The following is an 18,490-nucleotide window of genomic DNA, read 5'->3' as shown; positions in this document are numbered from 1 at the left end:
GTTCTTGGTAGGCTTATTCTTTGTTGGCCTTACAAATAAAAGAGTCAGTTATTTTACCAGGAAAAATGGGTTTATTTGGGAATAGCAGAGAACTGCAACGAGGGACAGCAAGGCACAGTAACAGTGGGTGAGTCCAAGAAACAAAGGAGAAGAATGTTATTTTATTAAGAAGAAGGAAGAAATCAGGAGGGATTGTTCTGAACAAAAGCCCATTGGAAAAATGCAAGAGTTCAAAATGATGGCAGTTTCTCATTGGCTGATGTGCTGGGGTAGTTGGTTTTTTGTAGGAGATGCATTATTCATATTTTTCCTGTTGGGGCTGTAATTGATTCTTTCCTACTGAGGATTCTTCTGTTGAGGTCTGTAATGGACAAGTGGTAGGGTGTGAGAGCTCCCCTTTCTACTTTCCCGTGTCCATTTTAGAGAGGTTTCCCTTTATTAATGTTCACATCTTCCACTGAGTGAAGCAGAACTGTGTAATGTTGCCCTTGGGGGCTTCTAAGGGGAGGGAACTCAGTGTATTGTGTGGGCATCACTCATGTGTTATAGACGGAAGGGAGAAAGTCAATTATCTGGTGAGCTGCTTCAGAGGAAGTTGGTTAGGAGAGCTCCTACTGCATATGCAGTTTGAAAAGCACATCCGAGAAAACATAGCAGTTAAGTATATGCACCATGGAGTCAAACTGCCTGAGCTTTTTGTAAATATTTTTTTTTTAGAGAGTGAGAGAGCAAGTGGGGGTAGACAGAGAGAGAAAATCTTAAATAGGCCCCACACTCGACCTGGGGCTTGACCTGGGACTCGGCGCAGGGCTCAATCCCATGACCCTGGGATCATGACCTGAGCCAAATTCAAGGGTCTGATGCTTAACCGACTGAGCCATCCAGGCACCCCACAAACTGCCCGAATTTTAAATCCCTAATGTTCCACTTACTGGTTATTACAAGTATCTTTGTGTTTGTCTATTTGTCTATTTTTGTCCACCCATGCTAATATTTCTAAGATTCAGATCAGAATAATAGAAGTTGACTACTTAAAATGTAAATAATTAACTTAAAAATTCAAGGCTGTGATTATATCATCAGGGGAAAAGCACTGAGTCTTTTTTGAAAAATAATCATTAAATAATTTTGTAGTTTCTTGATTACTTGTGCTGAAGTCTAGAGATTTAAAATATCTAAATAAATCCCCATCTTTCGCTTTGGCCTGTATCTTTAGTCCCTTTCTCTGTTCTGGGAATGAGAAACAAAATCATTAAATATGAATTTCATTTCCTTGTGCACCCTTCCCTACAATCTGTAGGGGACAGGGAGAGAAGCTCTTTTTCTCTTCTAATTCATAGACAGTATAAGGGCTGAGAGTTGATTTCATTCCCAGACTGCACAGCAGCTAACATGAAACCCGGAATCAGGAAAATCAGCCCAAAGTCTACAGTGGTTAGAGGCAAATGGAAGTTTGGGAAGTTTTACCAGAAATCTGTCCTGGGTGATCACAAGATCATGTTATCTATCATTTATTGGTCATCAGCTATGTGTCAGATACTCTGCTAAGGACTTTATGTATGTAATAGATATGGATGCATAGCAGCATCCAGACTGTAAAAATTATTCTGCCTGCCTTCCTGCCTCAAATTTCCATCTGCCAAGACTGGCATGAATGTGTAGTGCCAGACAGTCTTCAGGGCTCTGGGATACCTTTGGACACTGCAAAGGCCCTGGGCTACAGTGGAGTGTCTTTGGAGCACTGCTGCATGGGACTGGCTCCAGAGATGCCCCTTCCTGCCCCATGGTCTTTTTCTCAGACTCAGGCCAGCCACATACCTATTACCAGTGGTTGCTGACTTCCAGCAAGATCTGAATTTCTGCCTTCTTTTTCTATAACTTCCCCTCGATTCGCCAAGCATTCAAAAAACACTTTACCAGAGAGGTGGATAACTATCTCCACACCTTTCCAGTGCTTTCCCTGCTGGGGTAGGATTTCCAGGTACAATATGGGATGCCCAGTTACATTTGAATCTAATTCAGATAAATAATAATACTTATTTTTAAAAGTATAAGTATATACTCCATATTGTGTCAACCAAGATCCTCTCAAATGAAGGCCTGAGCAAGGAAGCCCATCTCCAGCCTCAGACCGCTTCCCTTTCAGCCAAGAAACATGAAAAGGCTCTTGATTCTTCCCTGAAACAAAGGGTTCTAGAGATGCATGACACAAGGCTGGCCCACCTTTTATGAGAGGTGCAAGGAGAAAATTATGTTTCATTCTTTTTTTAAAAGTCTATGAATTTATTTTGAGAGGTGGGGGAGAGAGGAGTGGGAGGAGGCAGAGAGAGAGGGAGAGAGAGAATCCCAGGCAGGCTCTGCACCATCATCATGGAGCCTGATATGGGGCTTGATCCCAGAAACCATGAGATCATGACCTGAGCAAAAATCAAGAGTCAGACGCTCAACTGACCGAGCCACCCAGGCACCCCTTTTTGATTCTTTCTGAGGAATCTGCTATGTGATAATGAGTGATCTTAACCATTACTTTAAAAAATCAGTTCTGCTGTTTTTCTATGATCTTATTTAATCCTTACTATAATCTTACTGAGGAAGTGTTAAGATCATCATTTGACGATTAGGAAATTGAGATGCAAAGGGGCAAGCCTGATACTAACTGGTTGAGAAAGGATCTGATTGTAGAGCCATTTTGCCCTTTGGAGTCTAAGCCTTAATACAAAGTGATTCATTTAAGTAAGGCTCATTTAAAACAAAGTTTTATATTAGCTTAAATTAATAAAGCTTCAGCAAGTGTACTCTTTTGCCCTTATTTTAAAAGTCTGACTTGCATGGGAAACAGGGATATTGGATACTGAGACAATTCCTAGCTTCAAATATGTCCTGATATTTTACTTTAGCTTGTCTTCAACTTCCCCATTTGAGAAAGGTCAAGTACTGTTACTTCAGATCTTAAGTGGGGTTCACCAGAAATAGACTCTGAGACAAGGATATGTATGCAAGTGATTTATCGGGGAAGTGCCCCCAGGGGATACTGGTAGGGGAGTGGAGATTTGAGAAAAGAAGGGAAGGCAGCCAACAGAGGCTGAATTGGTGAGCACATAATTGCTGTTGGTAGCTGGGGCTCAGTTCTGTTGGGGACTCAGGCAAACCGTGTAGAGCTCACCTCAGAGTTGTCCCACCCAAGGGGATGGGAGCTGGGTGTTTATCCACCAGCCCCTGTCAGTTGTTGGTTCGTGGCTTCTTTGAAACTCATTCCCAGGCACTGTGGTCTGCCTGGTGTGCTCTTGGTCAAACAGCACCTCTAGGCAGAGTCACAGGTGTTTTTGGTAAAAAGCTGTTGGCTCTCAGGGGAACAATGAACGCTGAGGAGGTATGGCTGGGGATCAGGATGAATGGCTTTGGCTACTTGCTATCTCACCCTGTGTTCTAACGGGTTCCTCCTTCTTCTTATTGCCTAGACTGTGTGCACATCGAGAAGGCTGACATCTACTTCCTTGTCGATGGGTCTAGCAACATCAAGCACAATGATTTTCTTGAAATGAAGGTGTTCATGAATGAGGTGATAAAGATGTTCCGTATTGGGCCTGACAGAGTACGGTTTGGAGTCGTTCAATACTCAGATAGAATTAATAGTCAATTTATCCTCAGCCAGTATTCCAGTGTGGCAGAGCTGAAGGTAGCCATTGATGGCATCCAACAGAGGGGAGGTGGCACCATGACCGGTCTGGCCTTGGGCAGCATGGCTCAGGTCTTTGTGAACACTGCTCGCAGCAATGTGCCTTGGTATCTCATAGTCATCACTGGTGGTAAATCTGAGGACCCGGTGGCTGAACCTGCAGACGCATTGAGGGCAGAGGGAGTCATCATTTATGCTATTGGAATCAAAAACGCTAATGATAATGAACTCAAGGAGATAGCTAAAGACAAGATGTTTTTTGCAGCTGAGTTTGATTCCTTGAAGGCCATTCAACAAGACGTGGTACAGGACATCTGCTCCTCAGAGTGTAAGAATTTTTTCCCTTAGTCTCTCTTTCCTGCCAAGTATATGCATGCAATCTATTTGAATAGGCTTCATTCTCAAAGTGTGGACTCACTGGTCCAAAAGTGAATATTGGACACAGAGTGACCGTGACCTGGAATGAAGCAAGTTGGTTAAATTTTATCTTTATCATACAGCTGTATCTCATTTGTGCTGGGTCACAGAAAATTTATTTCATTGACTTCCTCTCCCACCCCCTTTAAAAATGTTTTCATGCTGTGTCTATGCCACCCCAGACTGTCCTGGGGATTTATAATTCATTGGTTTCAGGCTCTGAGTGAATGTTCTGTTCTCCTTTTTTTTTTCCCCAGCCTGTAAGAATAGGCAAGCTGATATTATCTTCCTGATAGATGGTTCAGAATCCATCTCTGCAATAAACTTTGAAAAGATGAAAGGATTCATGAAGAGGATGGTGAACCATGCTAATATTGGTGCTGATGAAATTCAGATTGGCCTTTTGCAGTTCAGCTCAACCCCCCAGGAAGAATTCAGGCTCAACCAGTACTCCTCAAAGGTGGACATCCACAGAGCCATCTCAGATGTTCAGCAAATGAATCATGGCACCTACACTGGGAAAGCCCTGACTTTCACTCTGCCTTTTTTTGACAGTCCAAGAGGAGGGAGACCCAGTGTTCATCAGTATTTGATTGTGATCACCGATGGGGTTGCCCAGGATAATGTAGCCATACCAGCCAAGGCTCTCAGGGACAGGAACATCATTATTTTTGCCATTGGGGTGGGAGCAGCCAAAAGTGCTCAGCTTTTGGAGATTACTAATGACCCACAAAAAGTATACTATGAGGAGAATTTTGAGTCCCTGCAGAACCTGGAGAAGAAAATTCTTCTTAAGGTCTGCATTCCACAAGGTAAGTGACAGAGGGTTTGTTATTTGATCCAAGAGCCCATTGTAAGTGTCAGGGACACTGTTGTCTCTCTTAATAAAATGAAACAAGTCCTTCTAACTGGAGGAGGGAGGGAGGGTCACCCTGAGGAGAGGACAGCTGGCCTGAACTCTGAATGCTGTGGTTCATTTTCACCAGGGTTTTTTTTTTTTTTAAGTCATTCTCAAGGCTGTCACCATTCTGGACTCCAGTGGCCCGAACCTTCCCAGGACTCTGTAGAAAGTCCTTACAATTCTTCAGTGTATTCCTTGTAGATAGAAGAACTAGAATGGAATATGTAAACACAACTTAATGAAGATTTGGGCATACCAAAAAGGAAATCGAAGCAGAGAGTAATATCAGTTACATGGGTGCTCTTATGAAATAAAACACATTGTTTTTTTCTATGTGGCTTTGAAGAGAGGTCTCTCTGCTTTGTTGACAAAGCTCCTCCTCCCAACAGTTTGGGTCTATGCTGGTCCCCAAACTTGCCTTTCAGTGGGAGATTGACCCAGAGAATATCTTCATGGACAGTGCTCCCTCCTACCCACAGGGAGTGAGATTCTCCAACACAATCACATTGTAGTCAGAATGGCCAAGCTTTAGATGGTCCTTTTTTGTGTGTGTGTGTATGTGTGCTAGGGGCTATTCTGAGGGCTTCCATGTATAAAAACATTTAATCTTCACATAACCCTATTAAGTAAATACCATTTTACAGTTGAGGAAACGAAAACACAGCAAAATCAGGTTATTTGGCCTGAGTAAGTGGCACAGCTGAGATTTAAACTTGAGGCAGTCTGGTTCTAGAGTCTGTGTACTGGATATTGTTCTAGAGTGTCTTTTGGTATAGTGTGGTAGAGCAAAAGAGGGCCTCTCAACCTTGAATATGCATTCAAATCACCTGGAGATCTTGTTGAAATGTAGATTCTGATTCAGTAGGTGAGGGTGGGATTCTGCGTTTCTAACAAGCTCCCAGGTGATGTTGATCCAGTTGGTCCTCAAATTACACCTTGAATAGGAGAGTAGTCTAGTAAGTCTAGTGTAGTAGAGTGTGTAGTATAGTACAGTACAGCATAGTATGGTATTGTAGGGCATAATGAAGGATAATATAGTATAGAAGAGTATAATATAGTATGATATAGAATACCATAGAATGGCATACAATGGTATAATATGGCATAGTAATGCATAGTATAGTATAATAAAGCAAAGTATAATATTAAATCATATAAAGGAGCATATGATGAAACCCATAAAGCCCAACATTCCTACATCAACTCCATGGGAAGCAGATACTTTTATCATACATAATTCCCAGGTGAGAAATGCAGATGGGAAATAATGGAGGCAGGGTTTTGAACTTCCCAGAAATTTGGTGTTGAAAGCTGGAGCCAACTTTCTAGAGCATTCAATTAATATTTTTGTTCATACCGTGTAAGGGATATCACTTTGTTGTGTCCTTGTGAATTCAGAAATCAATTGAAAAGAGTGGATGTGTAAAATTATTTTCTAAAAAGCATGGATTGTGGGATGTCTTGTATTAAGCAGTTTGGATTTTTCAGGAGTCAAAGTCCTATTTTTGTTTGTTGTTTGGGTTGTTATACACACACACACACACACACACACACACACACACACACACACACTCCTGGGTATTATCCTGGGCAGGAGAAGAAATACAGGATTCCTGCTTCTCTTTTTAGACTATTTTATAGCATGTAGTAAATTAGCATTTACATTCATCTTCAGCTTTGTCTTCTGACTTTTTTGATAGAAGTAGCTGGATACCTCCATAAAGACTGGAATCTAATTAATTCCAGAATTCCAGAATCATAAAACTGAATCATAAAGACGTTAGAGATTACCTGGCAAGGTTCAACCCTCTACATTAATAGGGAAAGAAAATGCTTACATATTCTTGCATTACATAAAGCCAGCTGGAAATGTTCCTGGGAAAAAATGTAAATTAGAAATGTTGGAATAATACACCATACTGCAAAAGGGAAATTTCTGTTTTTCTGAAATTGGATCCAATGTAGAAATGGGATTTACATCTGTGGAAATCCCTTTTGGTGAATTTCAATTAGAGATTTAAAAGTCAAAACAAAACCAAGATATTTTATATGAAAGGAGGGGAGAAAGGCATTTTGTGTCTTGGCACTTCTGGAAACATCTGGCCAGCTAGCATGGATGTATATTATTTAGGGGATGGAAAACTCATGGCTCAGCCCTGGATCTCAGATCCCTGAGATATTGTTTATGACCATTTTCACTGGTAAAGGGTTCAGTATTTATTTTCCTCAAATTTCCTCCTAAAATCTGCAGTTTTGTTTTTACAACTTCTGAGCCAAATACTCTAATGTGCACTGGACTAAGGAGAAAATATCCATGTGTCTTGGCTTGTCCTGGACAAATTGCAAGTTATGCTTGTTGTCTAAAAGTAGTTAATGGTAGAGGCCCTTTTATTATTGATAAGTTACATTTTAAGTTATTTGTCCGCATTCTAACCCAGGTGCATCTATGATCAACTTCTGCCTCATTGAATTTCTGTGCATGGTTTTATTATTCACCTGTGAGTGAGTGGGTATAGCCTGAAGGATCACTGGGTTTTCAAATTTTAGCTCTCTTCCAGAAGAGCTTAACAATTTTTAGGTACAAGAAACAGAAGATTGGGAGTGATTGTCAGTTTTGATATCTTCTAATATGCTTCCCTGAAATAAAGGATACATGTGAGTGGTGAATGAGGGAAAAAACTTTGAGGGGAGACGGAAATAGGACAGCTTTGTGCTGGAAGAAGACTCAAGGCTCATTCATATTCCCTTCTTCATTCATTTGTCAAACATTTAATAAGCATCTGTCTGTATCAGGCATTGGGGAAGTTAGATGTCATAGTTCTTACTACGAAGAAAACTTTGTTTAGTGGGAGAGAAGGTCAAGTAAAATAACGGTGGACATGCAGGGGTATTTAATAAGTCAACTTGAGTACCTGGAGACATGAGTCAGAGCTTTAGGGAAGGGGATCACTTGAACTACAACTTGAAGGACATGTATGGGTTAACCAGATTGGGGTTGAGGAGATGAGAAAGGACACTTCAGGTAAAGGGAATAGCATCTGCAGAGGAACAGAGCTATGAAACACTATATATTGTATCAGTTAGCTTTGCTGTGTAACAAACCACTCCCCAAATCAAACAATCCCTACCATTATTTAGCTTATATTCTGTGGGTTGGCTGCAGGTTCTTCTTTCAGGGTTGGCTGATATATTCTGGGCCCGGTCATGCATCTAGAGATGACTAATTTGATTTTTTTCTCCTCCACTTTCAAAGGATGCAACATAGATTTGTCCGTAGGAATTGATATTTCCAGTCCCATTAGGCAAGATCAGCAGAAGCTTCAAGGGTTACTGCCAGAGCTGATGCAACAGATGGCCCAGCTTTCCAGCATCAGCTGTAGGGCTCCTGGTCGCCCCAACGTGATGTTCCGCTACTTGGTCCCTGCCTCAAATAGCCAGCTTATTTTTGACTCCGGCTTTAAAAATTATAGTGATAAGATTATTCAGACGTTCTTAATTCATCAGGCTGCCAAGAGGAACTATATGGATGTGGATTTTTTGCAGTCCTTGGGAGATAATGCTATCCAGCTCTCTTTTGCTACAGTGAAGGTAATAAAGGCTGAGAATCCATAATATGGAGCCAATTGCCAGGGTGGGAGGGATTGGGCTTTTGTGACCGAGGCCAATAAGTTGTCCTTCACCGGAGATTCTACGTAGAGAAAAACCATAGTCTTATTCAGTAAAGACCAACGAGGGATATGTTTTCATTCAATCAACAAATACTCACTAAGCCCAAGAAGCTCTGTGCTAAATAATGCCAGTAGGGATAAAAGGATAAATCCCTGCCCTCAAGTTGCTCACAGTTTAGTGATCCAGATTCTTCCATGATGCAAATTCACTCCAAAGACAACTTGGAAGATATTAGCTCATTATGGTCACTCATTGTCATGTAGAGTAGAGCCCATTATTTTCCAGTCGGCACTTTGAACTGTCTTTGGTAACTCACTAAGGGCTTGTTGGTTGTTTTCCCTTCCTGGTGCCCAAAAACTATACACCTGCTAAAGCCTGTAGAGATGAAAAGACCTTACGTGATGTTTATTTGGAAATGACAGCCCCAAACTTTGAAAGTTACATTTAGTTTTTCCTTCAATCATGCAGCCAGTGGATTTATTTCTTAAATATGTAATTCACTTTTAAATTAAAATTTTCTGTGAGTAAAGGTAACCCATTTTAATTATTAAAAACGCATTAAAATTTTGGTATTTTTTTGTGTCAGTAAAGATGGATATTGCAAGACAGTTTTTGGAGGTATTTTAAGTGAACAAGTTAAGCTGGTTCCAATTCTCTTTTTGGTGGGGGGTCTTGAGATTGAAGTAAAAACGAATGTGTAATAAAGTAACAAATAAATGAAGGGGTGAAACAAAACAGGGTGAAAGGCTGGATACAACCAGAAAAGCTAAGCTTATCTTTGCATTTTTATAAAATGTGCAACACTCAGCATCCATTTTCTCCCTCTTCTTTCTTCCCTTTCCCCTCTCCCCTTCCTTTCACTCCATCCCTGCTCCCCACTACCCTCCTTTCTCTCATAAACAACAGGTCCTTTTAGTGTTTACAGATGGACTGGATGATGATCTCCAGAGACTGAAGGAAACCTCTGAGCTCCTCCGCAACAAAGGTGGGTGCATGTGGTTACCCTGGGTGGGTGGTTCCTCCCACAGGAACTGAGATACTCGTTGAGATTTCCAGATGGCACTGGATTCCGTTAAGCCATCCATAGACTAACCATAGAGTGGTTGGCGCTCAGTGCCCACAAGGGTGATGCTTTGTATGAATTAGGGGCTGTTCAGGGCTGAGAGAACCCAGGATCCCATAACCCTGACAACGATCAAGGGTCTCTCTGACTGAGACAGGATTGGCCAATTATCAGCCTGGCACCTGCTTTTGAAGGTTGAATGTGCAACTTCATGATAATTGAGTGCTGTTTGCGTTTTCTTAACAAGGGTCTCTTTTTCCTAAACTCTGGAATCACCCTAGAGCTGGGCTTCGTTTTTTCCACTGCCCACCTTTCCTCCTCTGCTCACCAGTTCTTCCTCTTTGACCATCCCCAAGGGCTGCTACTAGTCTGTACGGCATCTTTGTGAAATTAAAAAAAGATGCCAATGCTCCTGGTGTATGCGACCCTGTGCCTGGGTGCCTGGCTTAATGAATGGTGTGCTGGCTGGATTTCGGTGCCCACCAGCTCCCTCAGCTGGGTGTGCTTGGGCAATAACACCTGTGCGGCTGTGCGCGATTGCCGTTCTGTCCCCATTTGGTGCCACTCAAAAGCTCTAAAGCAAACTCAAGATGAACCACCAGCAACTCATGCTCCGTCTACCTTTCTCCCTCCTTGGTAGAGTATGTTCAGTGTATTTGTCTTGAGATGATGCTTTCCATTGGTCGACACTATGCTGGAATATTTTCTGTGATAACTTGCTTCCAACTAAATTTACCACATAGGAAGTTTTAAAAGTAAATTTTCTGGAAGAGAATTTTAAATCTTGGATGAAAGACAGCGAACTTTGCCCACATGCTAGATCCACATTCCATTTCTAGAAATTTTAAGGAATGATTAAGACTGTGCATACAACTTAAAAAAATTTTTTTAACGTTTGCTTATTATTGAGAGACAGAGAGAGACAGAGTATGAGCATGGGAGAGGCAGAGAGAGGAGGAGACACAGAATCCAAAGCAGGCTCCAGGCTCTGAGCTGTCAGCACAGAGCCCGACGCGGGGCTCGAGCTCACAAACCGCAAGATCATGACCTGAGCCAAAGTCGGACGCTTAACCGACTGAGCCACCCAGGCGCCCCTATGTATACAACTTTTAACCACAGGATTGTTAAGTGGTTTGTTTACGATAGCAAAAAGCTGATGTGTGTGTGTGAATGTACTGCTCAAAATATTAACAGAAATATTTGTTCAGAAATACTACAAACAGTGACTTCTAGCTGTTTGAAAAGCATCCTTGTCTGTTGGTTCTCTGTCATGTGGACAAAGCCAGATGATTTTGTAATGCCTTCATCAGTAGGATAGGTTCGTGCTGCCATAATAAACAACCTTCAAATCCCAGTGGCTTAAAGGAGCAAGAATGTATTTATCTTATGCCTCATGACCGCTAATTTGTGTCTCATTCTCATCACTCGAGGACTCAGGCTGAGAGAGGGTCTGTTCCTGTGGCAGGGGGCAGGAAATGGGGCAATGTATGCGCTGCTCTGAAAATTTCTCCCAGGGCGTGACACACGTCACTTCTGCTCATGTTTCATTGGTCAGAAATGCAGTTTGACACAAGACAGGTGAAGGCTGGAGAAAAGGGTGGGATGATGCACGCATATTTAGGGCCCGGACAAAGACCAGTCAAAAGACCTACAAGTAAAATCTCCCACCTGCTGGCATTTTGAAGGATTCTCTGGGCTCCTCATTATTGGCCTGGAAGGTGTGCATAAATTAGAAGAACTCCAGGAGCTAGAATTTGGCAGAGGATTCTCATACAATCAACCTCTGAGCATCACACAGCAATCCCTCCCAAGCATCTTACTGAAGCAACTTGTAAGTATTTTTTTTTCTAACCCCATCCTTCACTAGGTCTGTTTATTCTAATAATTTAAAAAATGCAGAGGGAATTAAAAAAATTAATGTTTATTTATTTTTGAGAGAGAGACACGCACAGCATGCAAGCCGGGGAGGGGCAGAGAGCGAGGCAGACACAGACTCTGAAGCAGGCTCCAGGCTCGGAGCTGTCAGCACAGAGCCTGACGCGGGGCTTGAACCCACGAACTACGGGATCATGACCTGAGCTGAAGTCAGACAGTTAACCGACTGAGCCACCCAGGCGCCCCAAAACCCAGAGGGAATTTTGTCTCTTTGGTGTATCACGTGACATAGGTTAGCACAGTTGGAAAAAATCACGTTATGTGAATTCTGTTTCTCAGGACACAATTGCAGAAAGAAGATGCTGCAATACATATACAAAGTGTTTTGGAGAAGATGGGCACCGGGGTGTTGGTGGGAACCCTGGGAACAAGGTGAGAGTTTGTACGATGTGGACGGTGGGGGGTGAGAGATGACGTTTCAGCACCGCTAGGTACCAGGCCCCGTGTTCTGTCTTTAACATACCTTTGCTAATTCTACCCTCTTAATAAACCTTCGAGGTGAATATTATTTTTACGGGTGTGCAATAGAGGCTTAGAGAGGGAACATTACTTTCCTAAAGTCACACTCTTACGAAGAGGCATTTGGGGATTTAAGCCCCTTTGTCCACCTGACTCCAAGTCTCACGTTCTTTCCACTCTCTTATGCTGTCTCCTTACATTTATTTGACAAAAAATTTCACAAACAAATTTTGCAGCCTCTACTGCTGCACAGAAGTTTTCGCTTGTCTGCAGAATTTTCACTTGTGCCTCATCTGCCTTCTTTACAGTGGTTAGTACTTCTTCCCCTCTGAGCTAACTAACCTTCTGTTCTAGAGGATTAAACTGAGGAAAGATACAATTGCTTTCTTTGTTCAGTAGTGGTCATTTTGCATCTGCCTGTTAACTCCATGGTGAAGTGATAGAAAATTACCATGTCCCACTTTAATTTTTTTTTTTATTAACAAATTACCTTAATGTTTATTTTTTTAAGAGAGAGAGAGTGCACATGAGCGGGGGAGGGGCAGAGAAAGTGGGGGACAGAGGATCTGAAGTGGGCTCTGTGCTGCAAGCAGATAGCCCAATGTGGGGCTCGGACTCATGAACTGAGATCACAACCTGGGGCAAAGTTGGACGCTTAATTGACTGAGGCACCCAGGCTCCCCTAACGTGTCCCACTTTTAAAGGAGAATAAATCTCATTAAAAATGGTCCTCATTTATCTACGAGGTTCCCTCGCCCACAAATGACAGCTTTATGATGGGATAATCACAAATCCTCCTGTAAGATTGAGTTAAACCCATTGACTTTGCCCATCTTTTTGCATTCCCTCTTTGTAAGATATTCTGTGAGGTTGTTGGAATGAGCTCTTACTGACTTTGCAGGTCAATCGTGATTTAGAAGAGTATAAAGTATATGATTCCTTTTAAAGAAAAATTGTAGTTATTCCCTACTACTAGATTTTTCCTCCTTGTGTTGTTCTTAGGTATCAGACTGGAGAATTAGGAAATCAAGCTTGGGAACCTCTTGACATATGTTTTTTTGTTTTGTTTTGTTTTGCATCTCAAGGACTATGCCTCACAGGCCAAAGATGGGAATGCTTTGAATAGTTGACTTCTCTGCTCTGTCTTAAGAAGTCAGTGATTGGTTGGTTGCATCGACATTCATGTCTTTGTTGAGCCCAAAGAGAATACGGCTCCTATATCTTATTGCCCAATTTTTCAATCAAATAAGCACATCTGGCTATAAATGGCAAGCCAAACTTCCTTGAGAGGAAATAGTTTATGTGTTTAGTTATCTCAGAAGAAGTTAAAAAGAGAGCGAGGAAGAGACTAAACATCTGAGTCATACAGAAATAACCATTTCTCATAAGCAATAGGGCAGTAACACCTTTGCTTACTGACTTTTTGTAGAACAAGGTCAAAGGCCTCTTTAAGAGTAACAGTGTTCCTCAAACATTTAGCTAAAAGTTATCTTTGGCTTGGATTTTCATGATAAAATGGCTTAAAAAGTATTTTAGAAAAATAAAAGTAGGTTGATGTGCCAACTATTAAGAAAAACAGATATTCAAGACAGGCCAGAAATACTTGTTTCTGTATGTCTTTACACACTGTACTCAATGTTTAGTAGGTTCCCGATATCATGTCAACTCCATGAGACAAGGGTATCTGTTAGTAACAATTCTTATGTCATTTGGCTTTGAGGGAAGAATTTAGAATCCAAGTTACTTCTTTTGATTTCTTTTTTTCTCAGGGAAAGAAGGGTGCTGACGGGTTGCCCGGTCATCCTGGTGAGGAAGGGGGACATGTAAGTACTGAATCTGATTTTTTTTCTTGGAAGGCATATGGTAAAATGGGTCAAATATTAGAAACACTTAACTGCACTTGAGTCATGAGGTTTTTTTTTTCGTCTATACCATTTAAAATGGGTTTAAAATATCTTCATGAAAATAACCGTTTGTTATAACAAATGTTAGGGGGACAGGCTCCAGCAGGTGTTTAGTGATGAAGTGTGGTCATTTTAATCTGAATTTGAGGTAACTTAAAATGTGGTCTGTGTCTGATGAGTATGTATATAGTAGTAGTTGTTAATTGTGAGCTAAATTACAGGCAATTTGTTAGTATCAATGAGATCGCAATGTTGGTAAGTAGTTTGACAAAATATAATGAAGAGAATCAAGGCCATTTTGTAACAAGATCACTCAGATGCCTCCTGAGTGGTCGAAAAGGTGATAGAGTTGTAGTTACCCACAAATAGTTTGCACATAACCCTGCCTGTATCCCTGGGCACGGGAAAATTAGCTGTCACGTGATTAGATGTGGAGAAAAATGCATACTATAGAGAGAATTGTTAGCTAAGGGACTGGAATGTGGTAGGGACCGTCTTTATTACACCGTGTAAACATCAAAAGGATGTTGGGATGCCATAGGTTTCAGTTAATTTCAAATTGTGGAAAACCCCTTTACCACAGGTATCTATTTTAAGGTTGATTTGTATACACCACTGGTTCTCAAACTTTCGGTCCCAGGAAACTCTCGAAGGACCTCAAAGAACTTTTGTTGATGTAGTTTCTATCTATTGATCATTACCATGTTAGAAATCAAAACTGCCAGAATTTTAAATTATTTATTTATTTTATTCCCCCCAAAGAAAAACAAGCCCTTAATATAAGTGACTTCTTCCTTTGTGAAGGATAACTACATTTTCCAAAACGAAATAAGTGCGTGAGAGGTGTGGCATTGTTTTCACATGGTTTCAACGTCTGGCTTCTTAGAAGACAGCTGGATTCATATGTCTGCATCTGTGTTCAGTCTGTTGTGATATCACTTGGTTTGTGGTTTCTTAAAAACTCTGCTGTACACTTCGGAGAGAATAAGAGTAAGAAAATAAAATAGCATCTTCGTGTAATTAGGAAAATAGTTTTAACTTTCTGAGCACCCCCTCCCAAAGGGTGTTGGGGGCCTGAAGTGTCCTTGGACCATACGTTTCAACTTGCTGGGATAGTCAAGCATTAGTGTTCTCATTGACCAGTTAGAGTTTCACATTGTTTTATTGTTCTAAACATTTAGGCTGCTGGAACTTGGAAAATCAACAGAAATTAAGAAAAGAAATGCAGCTGCTGAGACCTATATAAGCTGATTCATTTCTTTGATTATATTTGTTGGAGAACTGCTCGACTTTTCTCTCTTTAATTTGCCTCAGTAATTAGTCTTAGATGTTAGAAATACATTCAGAAATGTGGGCTGTGGATTTTTGCAATTTTGTTCAGGTATGGTGAAAATATTTTTTTCCCCATTTTTATGATGTTTTAAACGTTCTTTAAGTGTTAGTTTTGAAAAATATATATGTATGTATGTATCTGAGAGAGAGAGAGAGAGAGAGAGAGAAAGAGCGTGAGCAAGGGAGAAGGGCAGAGCGAGAGAATCTTAAGCAGGCTCAGCATGGAGCTCAATGTAGGGCTCGATCCCACTATCTTGGGATCATAACCTGACTCGAAATCAGGAGTCCAGTGCTCAATTGACTGAACCATCCAGGCACCCCAAATGTTATTTTATTTTTTTTGCTTGGCCTGTGGCTCAATGTGTCTGGCTAAATTTAAGACAATAATTTAGGGCCTGACCAACCGATTAGTGTCATTGACACCAATTTCAGACAAATAAGATATAAACAAGCCCTTGTCTGTGTAGAGTAAGAGGCAATTTTGTCCCCCTTCTCTGCTCTGTTAACATCCTAAAACAAAGATGGTTTATAAAGACTCTAGTACAGAGCTAAGAATATAGTGTGAGCGATATATATAATTTTATACATTTAAAATTTCATAGTAGTTATTTTAAAGACAATAAAAATAAATAACTAAAGTTAATTTTAATAATATATTTTATTTAATCCAGTCTATCCAAAATATAATTATTTCAACAGGTAATTAATATAAAAATTGATGAGATTTACTTTTTAATGTTTATTTATTTTTGAGAGACAGAGGGACAGAGCATGAATGGGGGAGAGCCAGAGAGAGAGGGAGACACAGAATCGGAAGCAGGCTCCTGGATCTGACCTGTCAGCACAGAGCTTGATGCGGGGCTTGAACCCATGAACCGTGAGATCATGACCTGAGCCAAAGTCGGATGTCTAACCGACTGAGCCATCCAGGCGCCCCAATGAGATCTTACTTCTTAAAATATACTGTCTTTGAAATCCTGTGTGTATCTTATACCTACAGCCCATCTCAGTTTGGACTAGACACATTGCAAGTGCTCAGTAGCCATGTGTGGTATATATGGCTCTAGTAGGTGCCATTTTCTTTTTACTGCATTTCTCACGAGAGAAGGTGACAGAATATGTTGTCCTCTGAATGGCTTTTAATATTGTTTCCCCCCAAAGCAGGTCACACTGGTCTGCTCAATGGCCAAGACAGCTCTTTGCAGATGGCAGGTTCCAAAATGGGGCTATAATTTGTAGATTCAAATTGAAAGTATGTAATGACAAATAGTTGATTCGTTGTTCCACTTATCTATTACTCCTCTTTCCCCAACACCCCCCCCCCAAAAAAAACCTAGTGGTGTAAAACAACAATCATTTTATTACATCCATGGACTCTGTGGGTGGGGAAGCTGAAAAGGAAAGAGCGGATGGCTCTCTGCTAGGTGCCTGAGGTCTCAGCTGGGCTGACTGGGCAGCTGGATGACCCCTGCAGAGATGACTTCCCCTCCAATGCTCTGGAGCTTGGCCGGGATGGCAGAAGGATGGACCATGGTGGTCCAAGGACAGGTATGGTGGCTGGTTCTAAGAGGGAGCACCCACCAAGGAGGTTCCATCCTGAGAGGGAGCCTTCCAGGAGATCAAGGCTGAAGCTCAAGCCTTCTGAGGGAGCCTCAGAAGTCAAGAGGTAACTTTTCTGCCTCATTCTATTAGGTACAAGCAAGTCCCTTACCCCAGACCAGATTCAAGGGGGATGGGGGTGGGTGGGTGGGGATTAGATCCTTTCTCTTGATGGGGGAGTGGCAAGGTCATATCCAGAAGAGCCCTGAGATTTTGTTGTGGTCATCTTTGGAAAATACCATCTGCCAGACTCGTACGTAAATTCTATATATTTTCAAAATGTACCTAGTATGAGGTGGTGGTTTAAATATGCATTGGTTACATACCAAAGCCTTACATATCGAATTAGTCAGATTATCTAGGGTCCCCAAGAACAGCTATGTAACTTCAGCAGCAACAAAACCAGCCAACATTTGTTGAGAACTTCATATGTGCCAGATGCGTGGCTAAACATTTTATATACATTTCCTCATTTCATCTATAAGATATTACTGTTATTCTCATTTCTCATAAAATAACTTGAGCCAGCCTAGCATTTGAACAGCTTTCAGCACAGCTTTTGATGACGTTATTCTTTCCACGAAATCATGGCTATAGTTGATAGCTTTAAACAACTACTGTGAACAAATGAGGGATCGATTTTTAAGCAGGATGGAGCTTCGTATCTGAATGAAAAACACAGTAAGCCCAAATTTTATCTTCGAAACCATTAGACATACATGCTCATTATAAGGCAATTCCTGTTTTCTCATGAGAACATCTGAAAAAATGCTTTTGCTCAATTAGAATATATGAACTTTGAGGAACATAGGTGACAAGTGTCTACTTAAAACATTTAACTTATTTAGCTATACAAATACTTTGAAGTCTTTCACTATGTAAAATGATGTAAGAAATTCTGCTTTTTCTCTCTTTCTCATATTTTCTCAGATCATTAAAAATTCTTCCCACGGAGTTTCTATATCAGTTTTTGCAGCACTCCTAGAGTCTCTTTTATGACTGTCTTATCTGGTTTTCTAGAGTCTGTTGTGTTCACTTCTATCTAAGTTATTTAAGATAAACCACTTTTTAAGCCTGTTTATAAAGGCTGTCATTGCAAATTTCAGTTTTAGCTTCAAAAGCCCAGTGCCTCATTTTTCTTGTGGGAATATCTTTATGGCCTCCACAGTGTAATCATGAATTCTATTGCTTAGAAAAGTGATTTTTTTTTATTTTTTTTTAACATTTATTTAATTTTGAGACAGAGAGAGACAGAGCATGAATAGGGGAGGGGCAGAGAGAGAGGGAGACACAGAATCGGAAGCAGGTTCCAGGCTCTGAGCGGCCAGCACGGAGCCTGACGCGGGGCTTGAACTCACGGACCGTGAGATCATGACCCGAGTCGAAGTCGGACGCTTAACCGACCAAGCCACCCAGGCGCCCAGAAAAGTGATTTTTAAAAATCTCGTTTGCATGGCATCTAACGTCCGAAATTGCGAGGTCTCACTTTCAAATATGATGAATAAGTAATCTCTGTTAGATTTCTTTACTTCCTT

The 18,490-nt window shown here is 41.1% G+C and overlaps 1 protein-coding gene across 6 annotated transcripts in view; it reads left to right on the top strand.

Moving 5' to 3' along the window:
* The window catches only part of LOC101096163 (collagen alpha-4(VI) chain-like), a 147,715-nt gene that overhangs the window by 57,639 nt on the left and 71,586 nt on the right, over window positions 1-18,490 (top strand). For all 6 annotated transcript variants that reach the window (XM_045037628.1, XM_045037626.1, XM_045037625.1 and 3 more), the window contains 7 exons: window positions 3,459-4,004; window positions 4,351-4,905; window positions 8,248-8,582; window positions 9,570-9,648; window positions 11,412-11,557; window positions 11,941-12,033; window positions 13,890-13,943. In XM_045037628.1, the coding sequence (XP_044893563.1) occupies window positions 3,459-4,004; window positions 4,351-4,905; window positions 8,248-8,582; window positions 9,570-9,648; window positions 11,412-11,557; window positions 11,941-12,033; window positions 13,890-13,943 (1,808 nt within the window). The remainder of the gene's footprint in view (window positions 1-3,458; window positions 4,005-4,350; window positions 4,906-8,247; window positions 8,583-9,569; window positions 9,649-11,411; window positions 11,558-11,940; window positions 12,034-13,889; window positions 13,944-18,490) is intronic.

Source organism: Felis catus, chromosome C2, assembly GCF_018350175.1.
Source record: "Felis catus isolate Fca126 chromosome C2, F.catus_Fca126_mat1.0, whole genome shotgun sequence".
Classification (NCBI taxonomy): domain Eukaryota; kingdom Metazoa; phylum Chordata; class Mammalia; order Carnivora; family Felidae; genus Felis; species Felis catus.
The sequence above is the reverse complement of the archived record's forward strand: the minus strand, read 5'-3'. Positions and strand labels throughout refer to the sequence as shown.